The sequence below is a fragment of the Wyeomyia smithii genome, chromosome 1 (genome assembly GCF_029784165.1).
Source record: "Wyeomyia smithii strain HCP4-BCI-WySm-NY-G18 chromosome 1, ASM2978416v1, whole genome shotgun sequence".
Lineage (NCBI taxonomy): Eukaryota > Metazoa > Arthropoda > Insecta > Diptera > Culicidae > Wyeomyia > Wyeomyia smithii.
This window is the reverse complement of record NC_073694.1, coordinates 12,757,391-12,782,372: the sequence shown is the minus strand read 5'-3', so window position 1 is coordinate 12,782,372 and position 24,982 is coordinate 12,757,391. Positions and strand designations below refer to the sequence as shown.

Genomic DNA, 24,982 nt, shown 5'->3' with positions numbered 1-24,982 from the left:
AAAAGACTATGGGATTACTTGGATTGTTTAATCACATCGTATTGAAATCTTTCGGTTAAGCTCGAAATTTTTCAACTTTTCTTGAAATATTGCGAAGCATGAACAAGATTTTGCTAATTGGTAAACAATACTTTATTGTTTTATGACTAAGTTTAACACGGTATGACTAACACCATCTACGCACAGAGACTTTACGTTCGACTAATAAATGCATCGACTGTCAACACGCCTACAAGCTACCGATATCGTTGAACCGCTTCAACTTCTCCGGGAAGTTATCCTTAAACAGTACCGGATCCGCCCGGAACTCCACCGTCTGCAGTGGCATCGTGCCGTAAATGTCGGCGAACCGGTTAATACAGGCGGACCGTTCCATCATGTGGTTCAGGTCGGCCGACAGCATCTCGTTGTTGGTGCACTCGGGACATTTAAACTTTTTTCGCGGGGCCACCTTGATCGGCGGTTTATTGGTGACGTTCGCCACCAGAAAGTTCATAGCAATGTCTTCGCAGTTCATATGTTCGTCGACCCATTCCTTGATGTTCCCGGGCATCGCGTTGGTGTACATGTAGCTCCAGTACTTGTGATGGAAGGCGGCCCCCGTCAGTACCATCGAAATTTGGTTGGTCCACTCGGACTCGTAACGCCAGCGGTTAGTGCTGTTGTCCCATACATGCGTTCGCGAAGGGAATCCCACGATTCGGTCGGGAAATTCACGCCACACCTCATAACCAAAGTCCAACTCGTCGGCCGTTAGCATCACGATGTCGTCGTCAATCGTGAGAATCGCCTCGGTTTCTATTTCTTCGTAAGGATAGAAGCGATTCGATAATTTGTTCGCTGCGGTTTGAATTACTTTCAGCGGTTTACCGATCTTTGGGAAAAGCGACGGATGGGGCGGGGCCTTTTTCTGGTTATTCCAGATGACTAGTATCTTCTGCAGTGACGGAACCGTGGCTAGTTTTTGGATCAGAATGAAGAGACTCTCGATTCGATCGTAGGTCAGAATAACAGCCGTGAATCCTTGAGATTTCGGTGCAATCAAGGGCAAAAATAGAGGATTCTGCGTGGACCGTTGGGTTCTGGCCACGTTCCAATGCTTGTAGGTTTTGCTGAGATGTGGAAATATCCGATCGTTCAACTGGTCAAGGGTCGTTAATACTATCTTCTCCAGAGAAGAAAAGTAGCGATCATAAATATACGCGCCGTGAGCTCGTAGCTCTCGGATTTTTTCTTTGGATACCGCCTTCAATGTCGCGATAATCGAATGAAGACTATTTTCGTAGATTCTCATCGAGAACAAATCCCAGTCTAGTATATCAACAAAAGGAAGAACCAAATTGTCCGCCATAATCACTGGAATACAGCCGGTTGCTAGTGCGTCCATCAGTGTTGGCTGGGACAAGCGAACGCCTCTTGCAACCAGACAGAATTGACCAGCCTCCAGCACGTTCGGATATTCATACTCATTCCCCTGGGGGAAGTTACACCGTATATCTTTGATGGTTTTTAACAGTTCCTCCGTTCCGATTGAATCTTCCATGGAGCCTCGTGAAGATTCCAAGCTATCCTCCGCTTTGACCGTCGATGTGGGACATCGTTGGAGCAAAAGAATATCATTCGGATAATCGTACGTCAGTTCTTGCATAATTCGATACTGTCGCTGAAAAATGTTCAACTGGGAAGAAACGAGAAGAAACTTTCTCTCGGAACCGAGCTCCCCGCCTTTTGGACGATAATGGTCAAGTATCGAACTGTACATCGGCATAACCAGATCGAAACCGGGTCGATAGGTCCAAGTATCAAATCCAGAACCCAGAATCATCGCCCGGTCAGTGTTGACATCTAACACTGTGTTATAGTCCGGAGTTGATCCGGCAATAAAATTAAACAGGATGTGATTTTCTCCGTTCTCCCAACTGAAAATACGTCAAAAGTAGAAAAACTTAAAATAAAATTACGATGCCTTGTTACTTACTACGGCAATAAAGCCAGTGCTTTTCCCACCAAGTTCACATCAATTCGGTTTTGGTTCAATGTGTCCAGAGTCGGCACAAACAGACACGCTTCGTTCGGATTGGCCGTATAATACGGACTATCAACAATCGTCTTAAGAATGCCATAAAATTCCTTCGTTAGTTGAAAGGCCTGCGCACCCGAGTCCCCATCAATGTATTCCTTTAGCGGATAAACGTAAATCGATATCCGCTCCTGTTGTTCTTCCGCCCACAAGCCACCACCCTTGGGACTTCCTCCGGTCGCTCGCTGACCGCAGCGATAAACATTGAAGCAATCCCAGTAGGAACAGTTCCGATTTCTGGCCCGAGCCAGCTCGGCATCCTTGTCTAGCACCACCTGCGGTATATCCACCAGATCCAGCGATAGTTGCTCGCTGTCCGCCTCCGAAACCGAACTCCTCCCAAGCCAAAGGGTGAACAGCACGAGCGCCGTCACGAACGTGAGCAGATACCGATTGCAGTCCGTTTTTGGCGTGATCGCCTGTTTTATGGCACTGTATTTCACCGGGATAGACATTGCGCGAGAGAACTAGTCGCGGTTACATTGTTCGCACTTTACCATTGGGAAAGGAAAATGGAAAACTTTTGCCCTGCAGCGGAACGAAAATTCTATAGGTAAACAAAATTGATTTATTTCGCTGTGACAGCAGCGATGCGGTGGGTTTAGTATAGTGCATCCGACAGAGATGCCAAATATCTTTGTTTGAAAAAATCATCAGCTGTTCATGTCGTTTTCGTTTTCGCGGTGTAGCTACACTTTTTCCGTGCTATACTTTGCAGCTTCAAATAAAACATTTTCAGTGTCATTGCATTGGTATGCGTAATAATGGGTTAGCTGTCATTTCGTTTTGTTTTGGTCATTATCGCATTCGTCATTTTGTTTCGTTTCCATTTCATATGTCCATCTCGCAAATGTGCTCTCAGCAAAAAAATTTACCTGACACTTTACCACGTGGAACGAAAACCAAAACAAACCAGTTTTGACACATACGTGTGAATGTGTTGGTAACTTCCTACAGTACACTTTGCTTTTTTCGGGTGTCGTCAGGGATAGAAAAAGTGTGGGGAGAGACAGAAAAAGGGTAGTCCGAATAGTCAAATGAAACATTTTCGGTGTCAAAAGTGTCGTTACACCGCGAAAACGAAAACGACATAAGAGCTGACAAACCCAAATTATTGTTGCCTAAACATTTACTCGATCACTTTTATTAGGCTACAGTTGAACAACAACCGAAATGGAAAGTAAAAAACTTCTGTTAAATGGTTGTTCAGTTGAATTTGGAGAAATTATCGGACACACAGTTGTTTAGGAACGGCGAAGAGGGGTTTGAGCAACAACAGCAGAATATTGTATTCAACACTTGTTAAACCAGCGTTGAATAGATGCACCAGAAAACATTCATTAGCCTACTGTTCTGTATGTGTTCGACCTGTGTTCGAATAAATTTTTATTAAACATTTGTTAAACCTTTGCTCGACTGTTGAAATGCTCTTGTTAAATGCGTGTTTAATTATAATGTTTGAAAACGTTTGTTTCGTTTCGTAACGTATTAGAATATACTTATGCAGCTCACGCTGAATAGTAGCGTGGAAAAAACGTTGAGTCGATATTTATTCAGCTATTTAAGCACAAACAAAATGTAAAAATAAAGTTCGAAGAAATTACTTGAACCATATTTATTTGTGGTAATATATTTTATTATAATTCTTATTATTAACTTATTTTTTTTACTTGGAAATACTGCGGGTGAATTTTAATTTATATCGGAAGGCAACATCGTCACACGCCACCCCTTTTTTTCAAACCATCTTTTTGTTGGGTCCATGATGAGATTCGAACTTGCGATCCATTGCTTGGCTGCCATCGATGAATGCATGTGAGCTAATCTGTAATATGACGTGTTCTGTGTTAAAAGTGAATATGCTTTTAAACGTTCTGATCTAATAAATGTTGAACAGGCATTGTATAACTGCTGGAATATAAGCTTCTTGCACGCTGCAGTTGCTGCTTGCAAACAATGGTTATGTCAAATCGACCGTTTTTCTGCATTTTGGCACTTCAAAGACCTTTCAACCTTTGGAGCTGGTACGCTGGCTTGAGATCCATGTTGACATTTGCCTCACATGCGACTTTGACTATCTTCATGAGGAAATCCGTCAAAATTCGGAGCATCGGCTGTTTTTCAACTTTTCCAGGAGTAAACCCATTTTTGTTTATCCCCGGTGGGAGAGTTCGACGACCAAAGACTTGATGAGCAATGGGTTGACAAGATCAGAGTTGTTGCATGGCATTTAAAAAAAATGAAACTATGCAGATAATCCAACCAATCCAACTTTGACTGCTGTACATGAGTAACTTTTATATGGGAAACTCTGCAGCTATTGTTCCGGACGTCCGTAATGATGTCGCAGCTTATCTATAACTCATGGAACTGACTCAGGGACAAGTAATTAATCAGATACCAACATGAGAACCTTGCCTTCGAACGATTCCTGAAGTTCCATTACATTCTGGTGGTATATGTAGCACCAGGATTCGTCAGTAGTTTTGTAGGCCGCGTAGAACAAAGACAAGTGCGATGGTTTACCCGAGAACTTTGGAACTTCAAATGTTTGCCTCTTTCTCGCAACTATTTGAGCTTTTGTCGATCGGTAACATTATTTTTTCTTTCGTTTGCTTTCCTCCGATGGACTGGAATCTTCGAACTTTTAATCCTCCTGTTCGTTGTGATCCTCATCACAATATCACCGTTTTCATCTAGCTTTTTCAAATTTGCCGTTAAAACTGATCGGCTTTTTGTGTCTTACGCTGGTTGATGCTGCGTTATCTTCGACGGTCTTTCTTGGTGAGAATTTCAGCAATTTAACGGTTGATAACTTCACCAACTCTTTGTTCTTTCCCAATTTCAATTCCTATCTTTCAAAAACGCGCTGGAACTCTCTCTCTTTTTTATTTTCAGCTTCATTTCCGCCTCTAGCTTCTGCAACTGTTTTTCCTGCTTTTCTCACAGTGCTTATAATATCCTTCTGTTGACGACAAGCAAGCCGTGCACGGATAAGTTGAGAAAAATTTTCATTCCTTAACAACCATTGTAACAAACCAGTTGATAAAATAAAAAGCTCTTCAAGATTTGTTCGAACTTCACTCGACGAGTAAAAAATAGTTTCTTGTTCCGATTTCGTCCCCTTGTCCGGATCCTATCTGGTCGTGAAGTCGCCCCGTCAAGATAGTCCGTCGCAACACACTGGTTGCTGACACCTTCCTTCGATTTGTCCGAGTCATCGTTAGTTTTCCGGCTACACTTTGCTACTACTGATACTGAGCTTTGTCCTGACAATGCTTATTTCGGTAATACCAGCAGGCACCAACTCTACTTGGATTTCCACAAATTGCAAGAAGTTTGCGTCGAATCCAGCATTTTTATCGCCTAGCTTTCCACATGGGAAGCCATTTTGTAGGGAAGGTCTGAACTTCTTACTATGGACTTTCAACTTACTTTTGAGAAGATTTCCTAATTGCATAGTTGTAATAAAGTTGTGATAAAGCACACCACTCAATCTGAAGGTTATTCCACTGGAGCTGCTCTTTTAGACATAGAAAAAGCATTCGACAGTGTTTGGCATAAAGGTTTGATTGCGAAATTGCAAACTTTTAATTTTCCAATTTTCCTAATCAAAATTTTAAAAAATTATCTTACTGATCGAACTCTGCAGGTTGTCTATCAGAATTCAAAATCTGATAGACTTCCTGTCAGAGCAGGTGTACCTCAAGGTTCAGTCTTGGGTCCAGTCCTGTACAACATATTCACTTCAGATCTTCCTGATTTGCCTCCAGGATGCACAAAGTCATTGTTCTGCGATGACACAAGCATTTCCGTAAAAGGAAAAAGTCTTCGTGTCATATGCAGTCGATTGCAGAAAAGTTTAGATATTTTATCTTCATACTTGCAAAAGTGGAAAATCTCTCCCAATGCTTCTAAAACTCAAATGATGATTTTTCCGCATAAGCCTAGGGCTTCTTTCCACAAGCCAAACAATAATCACGTTGTCAAGATGAATGGGGTTATTTTAAGTTGGTCTGACAAGGTTAAGTACCTGGGACTAATTTATGATAAAAAACTTATTTTCAAAGAGCACATTGAGAGTATACAAGCCAAGTGCATCAAATATACGAGATTTTTATATCCTCCCATTAACAGGAATTCTAACTTTGTTTAAAGAACAAACGTTTGATTTACAAACAAATTTTTAGACCAGCAATGCTTTATGCTGTACCGATCTGGTCAAGTTGCTGTTCAACAAGGAAGAAAACGCTCCAAAGGATTCAGAATAAAATTCTGAAAATGATTTTGAAGCGTCCTCCTTGGTTTGGTACACTCGAATTACATAGACTTACTGGTGTTGAACCATTAGAAGCTATGTCAAATAAAATTATTAACAATTTTCGACAAAATCGTTGCAATCCTCAATTGCTACGATAAGCTCTCTTTATAGCCAATAAGTTAGCAATTAAGTAAGTTGTAAGTCTACTTCCCCTTTTCTGACAAGTAGGTTTAAATCCCTACGAATGATAAGTCCTAATTGCGAAAGCAAACAAATCCTAACAATTAAAATTACAAATTTCTAACAGTGTTGAGAAGTCACCATTTGTGATTGGACACACATACTTATTATTTACTAATATTTATCATAAATACTTAAGCTACTAACAAATCTCGCCCTTAAAAAAAAAGCACACCACTCTGTGTCTTGCCTAAAAGATGGTGTTTCGCGATGCTGGATATAGAAGAAATGAAAGAATAAACAACCGAAAAATAAGACACTAAGTTGCACTCAAGATGTTATACATTTACAAAATGTACCAATTTTTGATTTAAAATATATATGAAAAAAATAAAATACACTGAAAAAAAAAATCACAAATCTCTAAATAGTGTACAACATTTCGTGAGAACATATATTACCTTAGCTAATGCTTTCTTTGAAAATGACAACTATTCAGAGAACGGAGAACGCACTCCCTGCTGACTTCATATGCTGGACATGTTTATTTGTGGTGATAGAACGCAGAAAACGTTCCGTTTACATCGTGTTGAATTTCCACCGAAAACTTGTTTTTCTGATCGCAAAAAACCACCCGGGACACGATGAACCAGCTGGAGAAAAAGGAACCGCTGCAGGCGATCCTAATTGACGACAATTTCAGCGATTGTTTCGTTCCGTTTACCGAACGAAAGCCACTGGTAGGTTATTTTCTCATTCCTAACTGGTAGCAGAGGGTTAACACGAATTGGACCTTCCAGTCGCTCCTGCCACTGGTGAATGTGCCGCTGTTGGATTACGCATTGGAAACACTGAACCGTTCCGGCGTGGAAGAGGTGTTTCTGTTCTGTAGTAACCGTGTCGAACAGGTTAGAGCGTACGTACAGCGACAGCAGCAGTTAAACCGGTGCAGCTGGTCCGTTGGAATGTCTGTTACGATCGTCAGCTCCGAGGGGTGTCGGTGTTTGGGCGATGCTCTGCGAGACTTTGACGCTAAAGGCATGGTGCGGGGAAACTTCATACTGATGGGGGTGGACACCGTGACGAACGCCAGTCTGGGTGTGATTTTGGAAGAGCACAAGCGGATCATGAAGATGGATAAGGGTGCTACCATGACGGTGCTTTACAAGGAGGGCGTTCCGCAGCAACGTACCGGGAATGAAATAGTAATTGCCATGGAGAAGAACACAAAACGTTTGTTGTACCATCAGCGGCTCAAGCCGCAACAGAAGGAGAAGAACTTTAATTTTCCGCTGGAAATTTTTCTTCAAAACAAGGAAGTAACTTTGCGACATGGTTTGTTTGATCCGCAAATCGCCATTTGCAGTCCGACGGTACTGCCACTGTTTTCGGATAATTTTGATTTTCTAACGAGGGACGACTTCGTGCGAGGTTTGCTGATTAATGAGGAGATATTGGCCAGCACAATTTATGTTTCGCCGCTTCCGAAGGAAGAATATGCCATTAGAATTAACAACTGGCAGACCTATCAGCTGGTCAGCAGGGATATCGCTAATCGGTACGTTTATCCGCTGGTCCCCGATATGGGGGTTTGCGGGTACCGGCAGCAGTATTCCTTCTGTCGAAATAACATCTACCGTCATCAGGAAATTCACCTTGCTAGAGGAAGCATGCTAAAGACCGACGTTGTGGTTGGCGAAAATTGCGAAATCGATGAGAATACAGTAATTGACCATGCCGTGCTTGGAAAGGGCTGTAGAATTGGTAAAAAATGTCGAATTTCAAATTGTTTCCTCTTCGATGGAGTGGAAGTCGGTGATGGCTGCGAACTGGATTATTGCGTCGTTGGCGAAGCTGTTAAAATATCGTCCAACTGTCGGCTGAGTAACGGTTGCATTTTGGGACCGAATGTTGTCCTGCCGGAGGGTACAAACGTCGCTAAGGTGACGCTTCAATCGACGAAACCTAATGACGACTGGACAGAAGGTGCTTCGGAGCAAATAGGTGCGCAAGCATACACCGTTCCTGATTCCGTGCCCGGTAATGAGTTTGATTCGGAGGAAGAAGACGGTCCAACGAATGCCATAAATCATTCTATGCGGCTTTGCAAGCTAGAGCGGGGTCAGGACCCACCAACCGATTATAGCAGCTCATCCGAAGAAGGAGAATCACGTGGTATGTCTCCAATTCAGGAGGATGCCAACATATTTCTTTCCGAGGTACTGGAGTCGCTCAAGCGTGGCTTTTCTGAGCGCACAAACCCGGATTATCTGATATTGGAGATTAATTCTTCTCGCTACGCCTACAATATGTCCCTCTCGGAGGTCAACTTCTACGTTGTGAAAGCGATTCTGACACTGCTTACCATGCAGGAGAACGCTGCGAGTGCCATCGTTTCAACACTTAGCCAGCTGCTAGCGTATTTTGGTCCGGTGTTTAAAAATTACATTCGCGGTCGCGATGCCATGCTTGACTGTTTGAAAGCATTTGAGGAAACGTCCGAAGAGGAGGAAATGGTCCGCAGCAAGATTGCCCAGCTGGTGCATTTTCTGTACGAGCGGGATTTCATCACCGAGGAGGTCATTCTCGAGTGGCACCAGGAGTTGGATGAAGATGGTCCGGGATCGATCAAGCAGAGCTTGGCTAAGCTTGTTGACTGGCTGATGCAGTCCAGTGAAGAGGAAGAGGAAGACAGTGAATAAAGTCTCGGATCCGATTGATGTAGTGTACTTTGAAAGATCAGTACCCGTGGGAAAGGCACCTGAGCTACAAGTAAGCAAACCGTGAGTTCCTTTCAAGTCGAGAAAGTTCTTGGAGCTGTAATTGACGGTGAAAACGCATCACAAGTAGATTGGATCTTCCGTCCGCAGGTTTTTGTAGGGTTTACTTGTAATTAACGCAACTGAGAATTGTATTAAAAATCATTGAATAATAGTTCTCTCAAAATCTTCAACGGATCTTTCTGTGGGAAAACTGAAATAATGGCCAAAAATTTGATAATAATGTGATATTGATTTTTTCCGACCAAAAATCACGAAAGAATACGAAAATTCTATACATCAATCAATTTTCATAAGGCCCGAATACACATACGGCGTAATGACGCCTTCTTCATACAAATTGAAAGGCGCAATCGCGCCTTCCGCTGGGACGCCTTCTAGCGACTCAAAATCTTCTAACAAAGAAGGTGGTCGTTCGCCGCCTTCTACTGCGCACTCGACTGCCTTCTGTGTAGACGCGTGTGCCTTCCACACGGTCTTGTGCCGCCTTTTTTCTGCAAAGGCGCTGGCAGCGCCGTGTTGTATCATTTTTCACATGCTGGTGATTCGAGAAGTGTGTTGCTTAATTTTTTCCTTCAACAAACATAAATAGACACAAATTGGGTGGTGTGACGACAAGAAGGTGAGAACACGACGAAGCTCAAGACGGCGTGATTGTGCCTTCCGTGCAGATGAGTGGAAGGTGGTAGATGCCAGAGGGCACATTATAAGGTACTGACAAGTTTCGTCTTGAAGGCGTAGTCACGCCGTGTGTGTATTCGGGCCTTGATCAGTGGTAGCATTTACTGTTGCGGGAGAGCGTTGTTTGCTTTCGCGAAAGGGGTTGCCGACAAAAATCTTAACTTAGCAAAGTGGTTCCCAATTTTTTTTCGCGGCCCATTAAACGAATTTCATATACAAGTTTTTTATACAAGAAAAAGGCGTCATTACGCCGTGTGTGTATTTGGGCCTTTTTTGACGTAGAATACGTCTTACGACTACAATTACAGGGACCCACTTTCAATACAGGGATCCAATTCCAAAACCGAAAACATCGAGAGCGTCACAAAAATTGTCCAATTTTAAACGTTTTAAACCCAGTCAGTTTCCAACCGGTTCCTGTCATTTTTGCAGCAATCGATTGGAAAATCATTCAAGCACCCGTCCAAGTGCAGAAAGTTGTGATCTTGTTCAAACTATTGTAATATTGAAAATTGTTGAATATTGTCGAAACGCAAATGTCGACTTTTGATTGGTCGCTTGCTGCCTTTCCCTAAAAAGGACGACAGAATGGAGTACCCAGTCAGCCGGGAATGCACTCTTTGGACTATATAAGAGACGTGCGTCGGACGTTTCTACTCAAGCAAAACAGTTTACTAGCAGTAGGCAGCAGCAGCGGATATCAACACCGATGGCAGTAGGCGAAGTGGATCAGCAGCGGGCAACAGCGGCGGTGGTAGTGGTTAGCTGCAGTTCCTACCTCTTCCAGTTCGGCTTCCCTTCGATCTGAGTTGGACCCCATCAGCGGTAATCCAATTCAGATATCGTTGGGTGAATACAACCCGAAACTGAAAGAGACTCGCACCGCCAGGTAATTTGAGAAGCCACCATCATCCAGCGTATGTATATATAGGGTGTGTGCACATAACGTGTGTGGATAACTATAGCGTGTGTGGCTAGTGTGCGTGGCTTGCTATTTAGCGTGCGTGACTTGCAGTTTAGCGTGCGTGGCTTGCTATATAGTAGCGTGCGGGGCTTGCTATATAGCGTGCGGGGCTAGCGTGCGTGGCTTGATATGTAGCGTGCGTGGTTTGCTATATAGCGTGTGCATGTCTAGCGTGTCTGTGCATGTTTATAGCGTGTGCGGCTTGCCATATAGTGTGTGCATGGTTTGCTTTATAGCGTGCGTGTCTAGTAGTATAGAAATTAAAATTTTCATGTATAATTACAAATAATCACCTCATGTTGAATTTAATTATCACTGTACATCATTCAGAATTAAATAAAAAATTCGCCAAGTTGAAAAAAATTATTCAGTTGTCAATGAATAGCATTGACAAACACAATTTACCTTACCTTACGAACACAATTTACCGTACCTTTTGAACTTCGCTCGATTTCTCTCGATTCTGCCGATCCAGACGTTGTGAAAAGGGTTCCAGACTATAGCTGCTGTTTCGAGTATGGATCGCACTAAACTGAAGTAAGTGAGCGTAAACAATAGGGATCATGGAATTTAGAGGCTAATCGGAAAATGAATCCCAGATTTCTGCGGGCTTTACTGATAATGTAGGCGTAGTGTTCACGAAAGTTCATTTCGGAATCGAACATGTAAACTCGTTTTTGATGTGGCCAAGAGGGCGAAGGTACGTCTCTTTATACGTTCCTTGAAACAGGAACGGGTCAACAAAAATTTTCCTTAGCACAGGGAAACCGGTTTTACTTAAAAGGAGTTCGGGATGTAATCCATGGAACAGGAAAACAAGTGAGTCTCAATTTTCAGCTGAAACTGATTTTTATTTTCAAAAAACTTAGCTTATATGGTAAAAAATATGTACAAAACTTCAGTTTAGGCGGTTAAGTTCACAAACACTATTCTAAACGCTGGCTAGTTAGTTCTCACACTTAATATTCTAAAAATGAGAAGCAATCATCTCCTAGCCCTAGCCTTGGTCTATCGAACAAAGATAGAAATATATTGTATGAACATACACAAACTTATCGGGTTTGTCTATCCTCAAAATTCATACAGATCTAAAAGAGACATATATAATTTTCCGTTGGACATTCGTCCAACGTGTTCCCTATTAATTTGAATACGTTGCGTTGGTGAGCATTCTCTATCTCCACGCTTTTAACACTAAAGCCCTATTTAGAGTTCCAAGCGAAGTGAAAATCTCATACAAAATGTTCATTGTTTCACGCTCGTGAAAAATGCAACCTGCAAAAATTTCACTTCACTTGGAACTGTAAACAAATTCGATCCAGCCAAATTGAAGGTTGTGGATCTCATCTCTTTCCCTTGGGTTTACTTTTTTCACGCATGCAAACGCTAGTGAAAAAAGCAGCAGCAAGCCACAGCCAATTTTTACTTCGCTCGGAGTAAATTCGTGAATTTCGCTACACTTAAACTGTAAACTGCAGGCTGGTGAAATACCTGCGTGTTCCACAAACGGGTTTTCACGACAGATTTCGCAAGCGAACATTTACGCTTTTTCACTTGTAAAATTTTTCACTTCGCTTGAAACTGTAAACTATGCTTAACACAATTTTTCTCTAAAAAACGATCCTTTTTATTTTACGCTAAAATAAGATAAACAAGAAACGATACAACCCCACGCAGGATAAGCCATACACCACAGGTAACCCACATACTAATAAAATACACTTCCTCTAGTTCCTACACGTGGGTGCATGCGCAATCACGCTATGCAAGAAAGGGTGGAAAGTACGAAAGGGCCGAAACAAGGAATAATTCCTTTTTGCCTTATTCTTTCCATTCCAATTTCGTTCTCATTTGACATGGACCAACTCATCGTCGCGTGCCAGCATCAACTCTATCAGCTTCGAAAAGGTATCAATGCGTGACGACGCCACACAACAAGACACCGAGATCCTTCACGATCGCAGCTCTTTCCAACGCCTCAGTTTCAATGCGATAGTCCCAGTTCTTTTCCTAGTGAGCGATATAACCAAACAATTCTTCACGCTTATGGTCAGAAAGTTTCGCTCACACCAGTCTGCGAAGATATCGATGATCTGCTGCAGCTTTCGGCAATCGTCTAGTGTCTTCACCAGCCTATAAATTTTGAAGTCATCGGCGTAGACTAACCTGCAACCTTGAGGAACAGCATGACAGACGTCATTGAAAAATAATGAGAACAGTAATGGCCCCAGGTTGCTTCTTTGGGGGACACCGGAGTAATTGCAGAACGGCGCAGACTCGGACTTTCCTAGTTTGACACTCAGTTGTCGATTAGTCAAACACGATTCTATCCATTTAGTGACGTTCGTTGCCGATTTTCGAATCCGATTATTAACCTCGTCGAATGCTGACTTCAGGTCTGTGTGAACTGCATAGATCTGAGATCCCTGTTCCATTAAATTTAGACTGCAACAAATTTGTCGCTGTCGACCACCCCGGAAAAAGCCCGTGTTGGTCTTGGGAAATATAATCTTGCTCGCTCCGAGAAATTTCTAGCACGAGAGGAGCGCCAGTGCGAGCGAAATATGAAAACCCTGCAAAAGAGGTAATTTTTGAAGAATATAGCAATGACTAATTTCAAAATTGCAATTATACTCCGTAGCAGGATGGACTGAAGGAGCGTGCCAATAGGACAGTTCCCACACGCAAAAGTTCAAGTCTTGTACAATCATTGTACTTCCCGATTCGCACAAATTTTGCACTAAAATCGCACAATAAATGTGTGAAAAGGATAACGCAGCAGTTGTACTGCGAATACATTGACATAGATTGAAATCAGAATATGTAACATATACCGACACTTTATTTCTCACATCGAGTGTATTAGTGACTGCTCTTTCTCTTTTGCTCGTAGATTTTCCATATACGTGCGACGAGACTAGATACTTCACATATAATTTGCAGGTTGCTCTTTCGCTTCTTTTTCGGTTCGGATTGCGACGCGCAAGAGACGTCTCGTCGCTTTACGAAATGAGCGAGACACCCGTGCTGTACATACTTGGTGCCAGTGTTGTTAGTCTCACTCATACTGTCGGTGTGTGCTTGCTGCTACTCAGGGGAAAGCGTGTGTGCAAAAGACTTGAGAAGCGTAGCATATGTATCGTTCTCAAGCAGAAAGGAGGAGAAAGGTTTTGCTTCCCGCTCGCTTTGCAATGCTGCTTGATACCAGCTGAAACTGTTTAGGTGTAGTAGTTTGGAGCTGACAAATACATTGAAATACTACAAGGTATACAGCCCTAGGGGTTGTATGAAATAGTGACGTAGGACTAAATATTTAATATATGCTAAACTAAATATTATTATATGCTGCGCTTAACTGTTCATAGGTAACACTACCGTTTATTTTTGATAGTCGTTATTTTAAAACTAACGATGCATGAATACATGAAAATTTTACACTAGTAGTAGTTGCGAAAATTCTCATAACTCTTATCTTCAAGCATCTATAGTTCTGAAAAGAACCGATTCCATGATATTCAGTTAAAAATTCGTGCTACAGAACGCTGATAATCGCACCATGAATATTTTGAGTTGACTCGTATGCAGCTCTCGTTTCTCAATGTCGCGTACCTTTAACAGCTGCACTGCTCTCGCTTATGTGTAACAAACTAAACTAAAGCTGAATTTTCTACACGCATATTTTGTATCGAGTTCAGAGCAGATTTTTGCAATTAAGGCGTGGCTACGTAGCTTCGAGAAAGAGGAACAAACCAAAACACCTTCGATACTACTGAGTGATTTTCATAAGCATCAAAAGAAAGGTTTTGCTTTCCCGATGCGCAAATCACTCTGGTTCTTAGATTAACTAATTTTCGTTTCTAACATTTGACTGATAACGATGTTCGAGTGAACACAAACAAACAATTAAACCGGAAAATCACTCAATTTAGCAGTGCAAATTCTTGAAATGAGGGTTATATCGTGTTGTGATAAACTATTCATAGGTAACACTACCGTTCATATTTGGTGCGTCCTGGTCGTTATTGTAAAAATGATTATTTAGAAATAGATAAAAATTTCACACTAGTAGTAGTTGTGAAAATTCTCATAACTCTTATCTTCATCATCTTATAGTTCTGAAAAGAACCGATTTCATAATCTTCAGCTCGAAATGTAGCTACAGAATGCTGATGATCACACTACCACCGGTAGCATCGATTATTTTGTTGGCCGCGTATAAAATTTGCTCTCCGCTGTGCCCTCCAGCAGCTGTGCCAGCAAAATATCCTGCAGCGTACAATGGTTATAATTGCTGCCGTGTGCAGAATACAGGTAACATGCTCCGCGGTGCCTGGAAGTTGACTCGTATGCAGCTCTCGTTTCTCAATGTCGCAAAGCTTTAACAGCTGCACCGCACTCGCTATTGTGGAACAAACTAAACTGAAGCTGAATTTTCCACACACAATCTTTTGTATCGAGCTCAGCGTCGATTTTTACCATTAAGGCGTGGCCACGTAGCTTATAGAAAGAAAGAGAAACAAACCAATACATCTTCAATACTACTGAGTGATTTTCATAAGCATCAAAAGAAAGTTTTTGCTTTCCCGCTGCGAAAATCACTCTGGTTCTTAGATTAACTAATTTTCGTTTCTTATGTTTGACTGATAACGGTGTTCGAGTGAACACAAACAAACAATTAAACCGGAAAATCACTCAATTTAGCAGTGAAAATTCTTGAAATGAGGGTTATGTCTTGTTGTGATAAACTATTCATAGGCAACACTACCGTTTATCTTTGGTGCGCCCTGGTCGTTATTGTAAAAATAATTATTGAGAAATAGATGGACATTTCACACTAGGAGTAGTTGTGAAAATTCTCGTAACTCTTATCTTCAAGCATTTATGGTTCTAAAAAGAACCGATTCGATAACCTTCAGCTCGAAATGTAGCTACAGAATGCTGATGATCACAACACCACCGGTAGCATCGGTAAAGCAACAATGTTGAACATAATATCAAAAAATTGTTACACATTTTATCTATCCACCGAAATATAAATGACTAAGATGCATTAAGTCATTCGCTTGCTATAACCGTTTGAAATCTGACGCAACATTTGCCAGTTTCATTTTCATTTTCACAAAGTGTAATCTTGTATAGAAAACAAAGACGTAGTCCTACGTCAAAATTAATGATTTTAGTGGTTTTTACAACGTAATTAGTGCAGGCTAGTATGCAAACTATATTTTAGCATGAATATTGTCAAAATAATTCATCTCAAATAAGTGATCAGTGAGCGTGAATAAAATATCTTTCGAAGCTATTTTTTCGATTTAACATTTTTACAGATGGGACTGACTTGCGGTTACCGGCAGTATAACTCAGTAAAAAGTTTGTTGAGTTCAGCAAAAGTCGCAGTTTGGCAGTGAAGTGAGTGTTGGCAACACTATACACAGCGCACTCTGTGAACGTACCGCCGTTTATTGACACCATTTCGGGCGTCGCTTTTATCTAAACGTCAAATTTTCTGTAGCGAATAAACGAAAATTTTTCGTCGATTGTAATTATTATCAGTTGATGGGATTATTTTGTTTTCGCTGATTAATATCGTGTTGCGAATCAAATTGGTTCAGAAAATAAGAGTATTTGAACCTCAGTGACTCCTGCATACGGTAAGAAAATATCGAATGAAAATTACCTAAGTTTGGTACGAACGTTGACAGTTTACGTTTGTTTCGCCATCGTGTAGCTGGCCGTTGGGTGTGCACGAATGCCATGTCCTCATCGGAGGATCGTGACGATGGGCCGGACAGTGGTGGTGGAGCAGAGGATTCTGATGACGTTAGGATCAAAGAAGAACCATCCGATGAGGCGATGGATGTCGAGTCACCTCCCTCACTGGGACCCGCAGCTCTTGGACTGCATCCCGTGGGAATGAAACTGCCTACGAGAACGACACCCAGCCAACCGCTGCAGGCGCTGAATGCTCGTGGAATGCCCGCCCGTATTCGTAAAAAGAACAAACTGTTTTTCGACGAAGAACTGCTGATCAACGATAAGATTCCACCGAAGGGTAGCCCCCGTAAGGTAGGCGGCGGAACCGGTTCCGCATCGGCTTCCCCACAGAAAGGAATGGTAACGCCAACAAAAAGCACTCCACGCTCGGCACAGAAGAAAAAGTTGCAATCACGGTACGATAAGCTGAAGGACAGTCTGAAGAAGCGCAAAGATGACCCGGACGAAGAAGGGGCGGTGATGCGCGTAATCAATCCGATTGCACTGCTCGATAAGAAAGCTAGTCAGCGGATTGGACTGCGGCTGCGAAATCTGCTGAAGCTTCCCAAAGCGCACAAATTCGTTAGCTACGAGTGGTTCTACAGCAACATCGATCGGTCGCTGTTCGATGGAGAGAACGATTTTCAGTCATGTGTTCGCGAGATGTATCCAGATCTCAAGACGCGGTTTCTTACTAGGTATGGTTTTTATTCTTATGATTCGAACAATTATAATTATTTTCGGTTTTAGGGCTGAATGGAATAAAATTCGACGCACAATGGGAAAACCGCGCAGGTGCTCCGCAGCTTTCTTCGAAGAAGAAAGGCGAGAGTTGGAGCGCAAGCGGCAAAAAATTCGTCTGCTGCAAGCGAAGCGCTCCGGAGATGTCTCTTTCATACGTGATCTTCCTAGGGAAATTCCTCAGCCACTGTCGGTCGGCACGAAGGTGACGGCTCGGTTGCGTGCCCCACAGGACGGATTGTTCACCGGGACGGTCGATGCAATTGACGTAATGTCCAGCTCGTATCGCATCAGCTTTGATCGACCGGGCTTGGGCTCGCACACCATTCCGGACTTCGAGGTGGTGGCCAACGACAACCCAGAGAAGATTGCCCTCAGTGCCATCACGAAAGATTTTCGCCCGAAGTATCAGAACGCTTCCTTCTATGTGGCATCGCCGGCCGTCAAAAACCCTATTACGGGGATTAAAGGTGATCCCCTACTAGGAGGGGACAGCTATCCGAAGGTTCCCGGTATGTCCGACAGCAAAATGCTTTTCCCGAAGGACAACATTGGGGGATTTTCTGTTAAACTGTTGGAACTTATAGTTCGAACGAAGAAAACGTTGTCAGCAAAGCAAATGAAGCTCCTGCGGCTGCAGAATATGAACTCGGAAGCTGAGATCTACAAATCGTACGGAGATCCATTTCCGGAGGAGTTTCAGAAGCGCTACGCCTCCCTGGTGGTGGCAATGGAAAAGCTGAATCGTGACATTCACGATCAGCTGAACCAGCTGCAGGTGAGCTGCAAATCTTTGACGCAAGACCCGGGCGTGATTGCGATGATTGCACCGAGCCACCTGCGGGAGCAGTGCCGCGAGCAGGCAGAGGAAACGTTCGACAAGAATAACAACGGTCAGCTCACCAACGATGGGATGATCAAGCTGATCAAGGACCTTACCACCATCATGTACGTGGCTTCAAACCTAGGGGCGGATGATGGCAATCAGACCGAGCACTGTCTGGAGGTATTGCGCGGCTGCCTGGAGGAAACGAAGGGCCGGCTGGATTTTGAAAACATGGCCTCCTTCCAGCGGGGCGTTCATCAGCACATTCGACATATACAGGCCGGATTCGCGGCAGCCCACCGGCTGAAGATGGAGGAGAAAATAAAAAAGGAATCGCTGAATTCGGCCATCGTTGGGCCGTGAGTCGGTATTGGCGGTACGAGTTTTATTTTTTCTGCGTTGTAACATTTTGGTTTTTCCAAATTTAACCTCTAGTTCTAGTAGATGATGAGTTTATATTCGAGATGAGTGGAGTGGATTTAATAAATATAAAATCGAAGTTTTGATTTTTGACTCAGGTCATCACAATTTTTACCCTAGAGAAGTAATCTCCAGTTTTCCGTGAAGGTGTTTTTTCGAGCTCTAGTTAGATTCACTTCAGATTTCTAGCAGTTTCTGTTGCGTACTCAAACGTTCAAAAAACATCTGGCATCTCTGGTGGCTAGTCGTGCAAATGACAGTTATCAGCTGTGAGCTTGCCTCCGTGTTATGATGTGGTGTTAACGGTTTATCGGTGTATTATTATTTTTTCTTCACCGGGAAAGCCAGAAATGAAATTACGATCGCTCGAAAGTGCAATTTTTATCAGGATTTTGTTCTGCTTACTAATAAATGATGTATCCGCCTTGCGGAAGTATACTAAGAAGGATATGATTCGACTTCGGTAGGAATAGATTGAATGGTATGATAAACTGTTCTGATTTTGTTTTTCTCCAGGGAGGAAGTTCGAGCGATGTTCCAGCATGCGTACGACGGCTATCTGCGTTACGCCAGCAAGTACGACGAACTCCGTCCGCTGTCCTGTGATGGGGTGGATACCTGGGGCAGCTATTCACTGACACTGGTGGACGCGCTGGATACGCTTGCGGTGATGGGTAATTACACCGAGTTCCGGAGGGTTGTCGGTTTGCTAGAGGGCAAATCGTTCGATAGTGACATCAACGTGTCGGTGTTCGAGACAAACATCCGTATCGTGGGAGGATTGATTAGTGCGCACCTAATGAGTCACAAGGCGGGGGTTGAGCTGGAACCTGGGTGGCCATGTACTGGTCCGCTGCTGAGACTGGCTGAGGATGTTGCCAGGAGGCTGCTGCCGGCATTCGATACCCGAACCGGAATGCCTTACGGAACGGTTAATCTCAAGTATGGTGTTCCGTACGGGGAAACTAGTGTAACTTGTACGGCCGGAATTGGAACGTTTATTGTGGAATTTGGAGCGTTGAGTCGCTTGACCGGTGATCCCATTTATGAAGAGGTAGCTTTGAATGCTTTGTACGCGTTGTATAACCATCGTTCTTCTATTGGATTATTTGGTAATCATATTGATGTACAAACTGGTCGCTGGACGGCACAAGATGCAGGCATTGGAGCTGGGGTAGATTCCTATTACGAATACTTGGTTAAAGGTGCGATCATGCTAAACAAACCGGATTTGATGCATATGTTCAATGAAGGTCGGAAAGCTATAGATAAGTATTTAAAAAGAGATGATTGGCACGTTTGGGTCAGTATGAACAAGGGACAGGTCACCCTACCAGTGTTCCAATCACTGGAAGCATACTGGCCGGGTGTTTTGAGCCTTTTTGGCGATACGAGCGTGGCTATGAAGACACTGCACAATTATCACACAGTCTGGAAACAGTACGGGTTTTTACCCGAATTCTACAACATTCCAAATGCGGAAGCTGGAACCAATCGGGAAAACTATCCCCTGCGACCAGAACTGATTGAATCTGTCATGTATTTGTACCGAGCGACTGGTGATCCGTATTTGCTAGAAGTTGGTGAAGATATTCTGCGCAGCATAGAATACAGTGCCAAAACGCCCTGTGGATATGCCACAATCAAAAACGTCCGCGACCACCACAAAGAAGATCGAATGGAATCGTTCTTCCTGGCGGAGACCACTAAATATCTGTATCTGTTGTTTGATCCGGACAATTTCATCCACAATGATGGACGGATGGGAACCGTTATCGATACACCGCATGGTGAGTGTATAATCGAAGCCGGCGGATACATTTTCAACACCGAAGCTCATCCAATTGATCCGTCAATGCTTCGCTGTTGCCACGAGCTGCCCCAGCAAAATCTGTTCGCAGACTACAGTAAAGAGAAATTCGTCGGTGATCGTCTTGATCTCAGTCGAACACGCGAGGCTGCCTCTATGGAACCGAAGCCAGTGGAAGCCCCAGCAAAAGAGAACATCTCCGTAGTCGAAGCCCAGCTGGAGGACGCCATTCCAGCTGCAGTATTGGAGGAATTAGGTGCAAAACTGGCCGAGGCTAGGCAAGCGCTAACCAAGAAACGGTTGGAGGAAGCCTTCAATCGAGCCCAGGAGTTGTTGAAGAAACATCAAACCGAACCCAAAATGGAACAAAATCAAACTCAGAAGGACGACGACAGCCTGATCGTGCCGGTGGACAAACCATCCAGCGATGGTCCAATATCGCCAACACCAACGGCGGATGACGCAGAACAGATGACAACCGTGAAGCTCACCACGTCTGCCCGCGATCCGGACGATAAGAGCTCGACCGCACAGATGAAACTCAACGAGAGCCAGCAGCAGGAAAAAGATACGACTGACACAGATGAAAACACAGGAGTAGGCACAGCAGTACCAGCTTCGCCGGACGAAATACCAACCCAGTCTGAGGAGGACGAGGAAGTGGAAGTAAATCCGGCGAAAAAGTTTTTCTCCGAAACCAGCTCTACCGAGGAGGCACTAACGGCGGGGGCGGAAGTAATTCCACCGACCGTAGCAGGAGAGCATTTTCCTCTCCACCAGCAGCAGAAAACGACGCAAGGTTTCAACAACACCATCGCTGAGTTTGTCCAAAATATGTTTAAAACTAAGGTGTATCAGAAGACGAAATTCGAACCGCAAGCGTTGCTGAAACGGATCCGGGAAAGTGGCCACCAGCGGAACAGTAGCTGGGCTGCTAATTATGCGCTGCTGACGTGTAAAGCGCAACCTTTCCTGCAGAGGATAACTCTGCTGGGGGAATTTTTCTGAGTACTGAAATAAATGGGAATGATGCTAATATCTCTATAGCTGTGTTTTTCATTGGAGATTTCTCATATCACATCATATTCCGCAGAGTAAGGTCAACACACCGAAATGATGAAAAAAACAAGGAAAATAGAATCTCTGTTAAATAAGCATCTCATATTTTTCTATCCTTTTCTAAATCCGGAACAAAATTCGATTAAGATCCTTAGCTATGGTGTAATGCAATCCATGCAGATAGATGCATAACAAGCTCCATGTGATGGCAAAAATTACCGAGACTTGGCAATAAATTTTAAGTGTGCAGATAGGTGGCTGGAGAGAAGACTCCGGGTCTTTTCTTAAACTGTGGGAGGGAACCTTCGTGTCTTCCAGGACATTGTGGACACCATGAATGAGAGAATTCCGTCTACTCCAAAACCAGTACGACGGTTTCTCAAAACGTGTATGGTGAGTATGTCATCGTAACGTTGCATGAAATACTGTCAAATTGATGGTGGAGTTGGACCAACAATCTGTCAGCCTCACAACACAGAGCTGAACTACAAGAAAGGCAAAGCACGCATGCGGCACAAGGTTGTTGATCGATAACCTATCGAAAACGCCGATAACGATACCGTCTGTTATCGTTATCGACGATGACGCTTACGTTTTCAGACATTATCGTCATTGTCAAAGACGATAGCTGCTGGACGGTATCGAAACAATAACGTTTGTTTTTCAACAACCACTACAAGAGTAATTTTTGTATCATTAGATATATAATTTAGATGCATTTTAAATGCAAATATGACAATGCCACATACCTTGCTATTCATATTTGTGCTGCAAAAACCGCCTCCAAAGTTAAAACAATCAAAACTCAAACATTTTTTTGCTTGGTGAGAAACGAAACATAAACAAATAAGAAAAAGTTTCTTCCTGTTGCCTAGTGATGCTTCGTCTCCAACCCTTCGAAGTGAAAAAACGCTTCTTCGCCCCGTGCCTGCTTTTTGATCGAGTCAGTACACCACTCGCTACCACAGCAGACAAAACTGGCATAATACGTTAGTGAGCTGATAACGTCTAGTGACTATCGTCATCGCCGATAACGTTAATGTTTGAAGGCGCTATCGTCATCGTCAATAACGATACCATACGTTATCGGTAACGGCGATGACGATTATCGACGATATTCTATCGTATTAACAACCTTGATGCGGCAGGTTGGCATAGAGTCACCTTGAACAGGCGCGAAAGGCTCTGGTGCAAAGGCTGGAAAGATACGTTCGGAGACTCCCTCAATGAGTGCACCGCTACCACCTGCACAATGCACTCCCGCGATGGCGAAGAAAGTTCCGCCGAGAAACCGAAAGAGGAGTAAACGTGAGCATCTGGCCAGTCACGACCCTCAGAGCCGAACACCGCCTCCAAAACGTGAGAGTCGCACTTCTGTTGCCTACCGTCTACTGTAAAGGGTTGCCAAGGGTACGCAGACAACTCAACCGCTGATGGCAACCGTCCGTCAATCAGAGCTCAACTAGATCCTATGGAGGACGCGTCGTCAACGACGTGAGCAGCATATGCTCCTCTGATAAATATTAATTAAATATCCTCACAAAAATATTCGAACTCTAGTTGAACTGGACAACGCAGCAAGTGACCTACACTACAGGATCACGGAAGGTTTTACGTCAAACTGTCTGTTAATGAAACGGACAGTCTGTCGTAATGTGCCCTGGTGGAACGAAACTCTCAGCATCCTACGTCGGGAAGCCAGACGGTTGTTCAACAGGGCTAAAATAACTTCCAACTGTCAAGCCTATAGAGCATTCCTCACTAAATACTACACTGAGCTACATAAAGCCAAAAAAAATTCCAGAGTTCGATTCTATGAAGACACACGCAGCTGCAAAAAGCGATATCCAAAGACTATACGAAGGGTTTTGGGGCAATTGGAAAAGGAAGATGGAAGTATGACTGTCACAGCCACAGAATCTTTGAATGTTCCTCTGAACATTCACTTTCCTGGCTCGACAGTGACATCCGAGTCAAACGTTGAAGAGCCACAGCGCACAACTTCACGTGATTCCGCAAAGCTGGCTCGTCGACTGTTCATGGAGACTTCTGTCAACTGAACACTAAGCTCTTTAGAGCCTATGAAGTCTCCAGGACCGGATGACATTCTACCAATCTTTCTGCAAAAATCGGACGGATCCAACCCATTGCCAAAAGTCTTCAGACCTATAAGTCTGACTTCATTGATCCTGAACCGTTTTTGTGTACCTCCACATCCGTTAAAGGCGAAATAAGTACATGAGAAAAGCTATAAATAGCATCTCATTGGCAACAAGTGCAGGGTTGCAGACAAGCTAAGCAGTTTATCTACCCCAACTTTGCGGTTACAAAAAGGCTACTTAGTTAACTCGTAGTGAACTACGCATCATCACGGGACTTCTCACTGGACATTGGCATGCTCTTTATCATTCAAAGAAAATCGCCAAAGTCCCAATCGATAATTGCCGCTTTTGCAACGCTGAACCTGAGAGCTCAGCGCATCTGCTTTGCTTTTGCGAGGCTCTTGCTTCGTCGAGGTACAACTTCTTCGAAAGTTACCTCTCAACTCTATACTAGGTATGGAGAACTAATTCCAAAACGGTCACTGGCTTCATCAACCATGTAGTTCCGAATTGGGGCACAGTCTTACAACCAACTAGCTCAACTCCATCAATGAGTTCGAGCGTCTAGCCAACTACAAATGATATACATTCCTGTCGTAGTGGCACTTTGGCCCAGTGCCCTTCAGGCATACAAAACAAGCCAATTGATCCTGGTTACCTTTTTATCAAAGCTAGTACAAGGGAAAAGAGAGTCTTCGTGCAATGCAGGCACTTTTAAGTTTCCCCGGACGGTGTAGCCATCTTTTCAGGTTATGTTAGAAATAAAATTTTGAAGTTTGTTGGGGTTTACGTTCTTGGCGGATAATAAATACAATTTTACAGCAGTGACAATCTGAACAGCTTCAAACTAGAAATCGTTCATTTTAAATTAATGCTTTTATATTTAAATAGAATCTTACATTTTACTAGGTGCGCAAATAGGTTCCCGCTGTTTTTTTAAATAAAAATGCAACCCGATTTTAAAAATCCATGAAATCGCTTGAAAATGGCTTGTTAGATAACTCTCAATACCGAACCAAGCTGTTCCTGCGTTTGGCATCGAGTAATTGCTCCAGTTCAGCATCTTCAAAGGTTTTTGGCCTTCCCTCACACGGACAGTCGTCAACATCGAAATTACCGCCTTTAAAGCGACGGGACCAATCACGGCATGTTGTTTCACTTAGAGCAGCAGTTTCGTAAAACTTCTTTTAACTATCGATGCGTTTCAGCTACCGTTCCCTTTGAATAAATTGAGAAAAGCAACACCTCCCGCAAACGATGCTTTGGCACGGAATCAAACATTGTCATAAAATTAAAAGTATACGAAGCCACGATAGAATCACTA

The 24,982-nt window shown here is 43.3% G+C and overlaps 4 protein-coding genes across 4 annotated transcripts; 3 read left to right on the top strand and 1 right to left on the bottom strand.

Annotated features, from left to right (window-relative positions):
* Positions 1-108: 108 nt before the first annotated feature.
* Positions 109-2,680, bottom strand: LOC129724131 (exostosin-2). Its single transcript, XM_055678781.1, has 2 exons — positions 1,979-2,680; positions 109-1,919 (listed from the first exon to the last, which is right to left on the bottom strand). Exons 1-2 carry the CDS (start codon positions 2,533-2,535, stop codon positions 230-232), a joined length of 2,247 nt encoding a protein of 748 aa, XP_055534756.1. The 5' UTR covers positions 2,536-2,680; the 3' UTR covers positions 109-229.
* A 4,381-nt stretch (positions 2,681-7,061) lies between these two features.
* On the top strand, positions 7,062-9,237 carry LOC129723882 (translation initiation factor eIF-2B subunit epsilon). The gene is made up of 2 exons (XM_055678364.1): positions 7,062-7,261; positions 7,322-9,237. Exons 1-2 carry the CDS (start codon positions 7,166-7,168, stop codon positions 9,221-9,223), a joined length of 1,998 nt encoding a protein of 665 aa, XP_055534339.1. The 5' UTR covers positions 7,062-7,165; the 3' UTR covers positions 9,224-9,237.
* Positions 9,238-16,421: 7,184 nt separating this feature from the next.
* Positions 16,422-18,766, top strand: LOC129726807 (protein lin-9 homolog). The gene is made up of 3 exons (XM_055683930.1): positions 16,422-16,597; positions 16,675-17,398; positions 17,451-18,766. The coding sequence occupies exons 2-3, from the start codon at positions 16,701-16,703 to the stop codon at positions 18,628-18,630; spliced, it is 1,878 nt and encodes a 625-aa protein (XP_055539905.1). The 5' UTR covers positions 16,422-16,597; positions 16,675-16,700; the 3' UTR covers positions 18,631-18,766.
* Positions 18,767-18,947: 181 nt separating this feature from the next.
* On the top strand, positions 18,948-21,543 carry LOC129722960 (ER degradation-enhancing alpha-mannosidase-like protein 2). Its single transcript, XM_055676849.1, has 2 exons — positions 18,948-19,150; positions 19,204-21,543. Exons 1-2 carry the CDS (start codon positions 19,038-19,040, stop codon positions 21,503-21,505), a joined length of 2,415 nt encoding a protein of 804 aa, XP_055532824.1. The 5' UTR covers positions 18,948-19,037; the 3' UTR covers positions 21,506-21,543.
* Positions 21,544-24,982: the final 3,439 nt, after the last annotated feature.

Coding starts and splice junctions, on each gene's coding strand:
- LOC129724131 (XM_055678781.1), bottom strand. CDS start 2,535: ATGTCTATCCCGGTGAAATACAGTGCCATAAAACAGGCGATCACGCCA. Junction 1,920..1,978: donor GCACTGGCTTTATTGCCGTA/GTAAGTAACAAG, acceptor ACGTATTTTCAG/TTGGGAGAACGGAGAAAATC.
- LOC129723882 (XM_055678364.1), top strand. CDS start 7,166: ATGAACCAGCTGGAGAAAAAGGAACCGCTGCAGGCGATCCTAATTGAC. Junction 7,262..7,321: donor TTACCGAACGAAAGCCACTG/GTAGGTTATTTT, acceptor TGGACCTTCCAG/TCGCTCCTGCCACTGGTGAA.
- LOC129726807 (XM_055683930.1), top strand. CDS start 16,701: ATGTCCTCATCGGAGGATCGTGACGATGGGCCGGACAGTGGTGGTGGA. Junction 17,399..17,450: donor AAGACGCGGTTTCTTACTAG/GTATGGTTTTTA, acceptor TTTCGGTTTTAG/GGCTGAATGGAATAAAATTC.
- LOC129722960 (XM_055676849.1), top strand. CDS start 19,038: ATGAAATTACGATCGCTCGAAAGTGCAATTTTTATCAGGATTTTGTTC. Junction 19,151..19,203: donor AAGGATATGATTCGACTTCG/GTAGGAATAGAT, acceptor GTTTTTCTCCAG/GGAGGAAGTTCGAGCGATGT.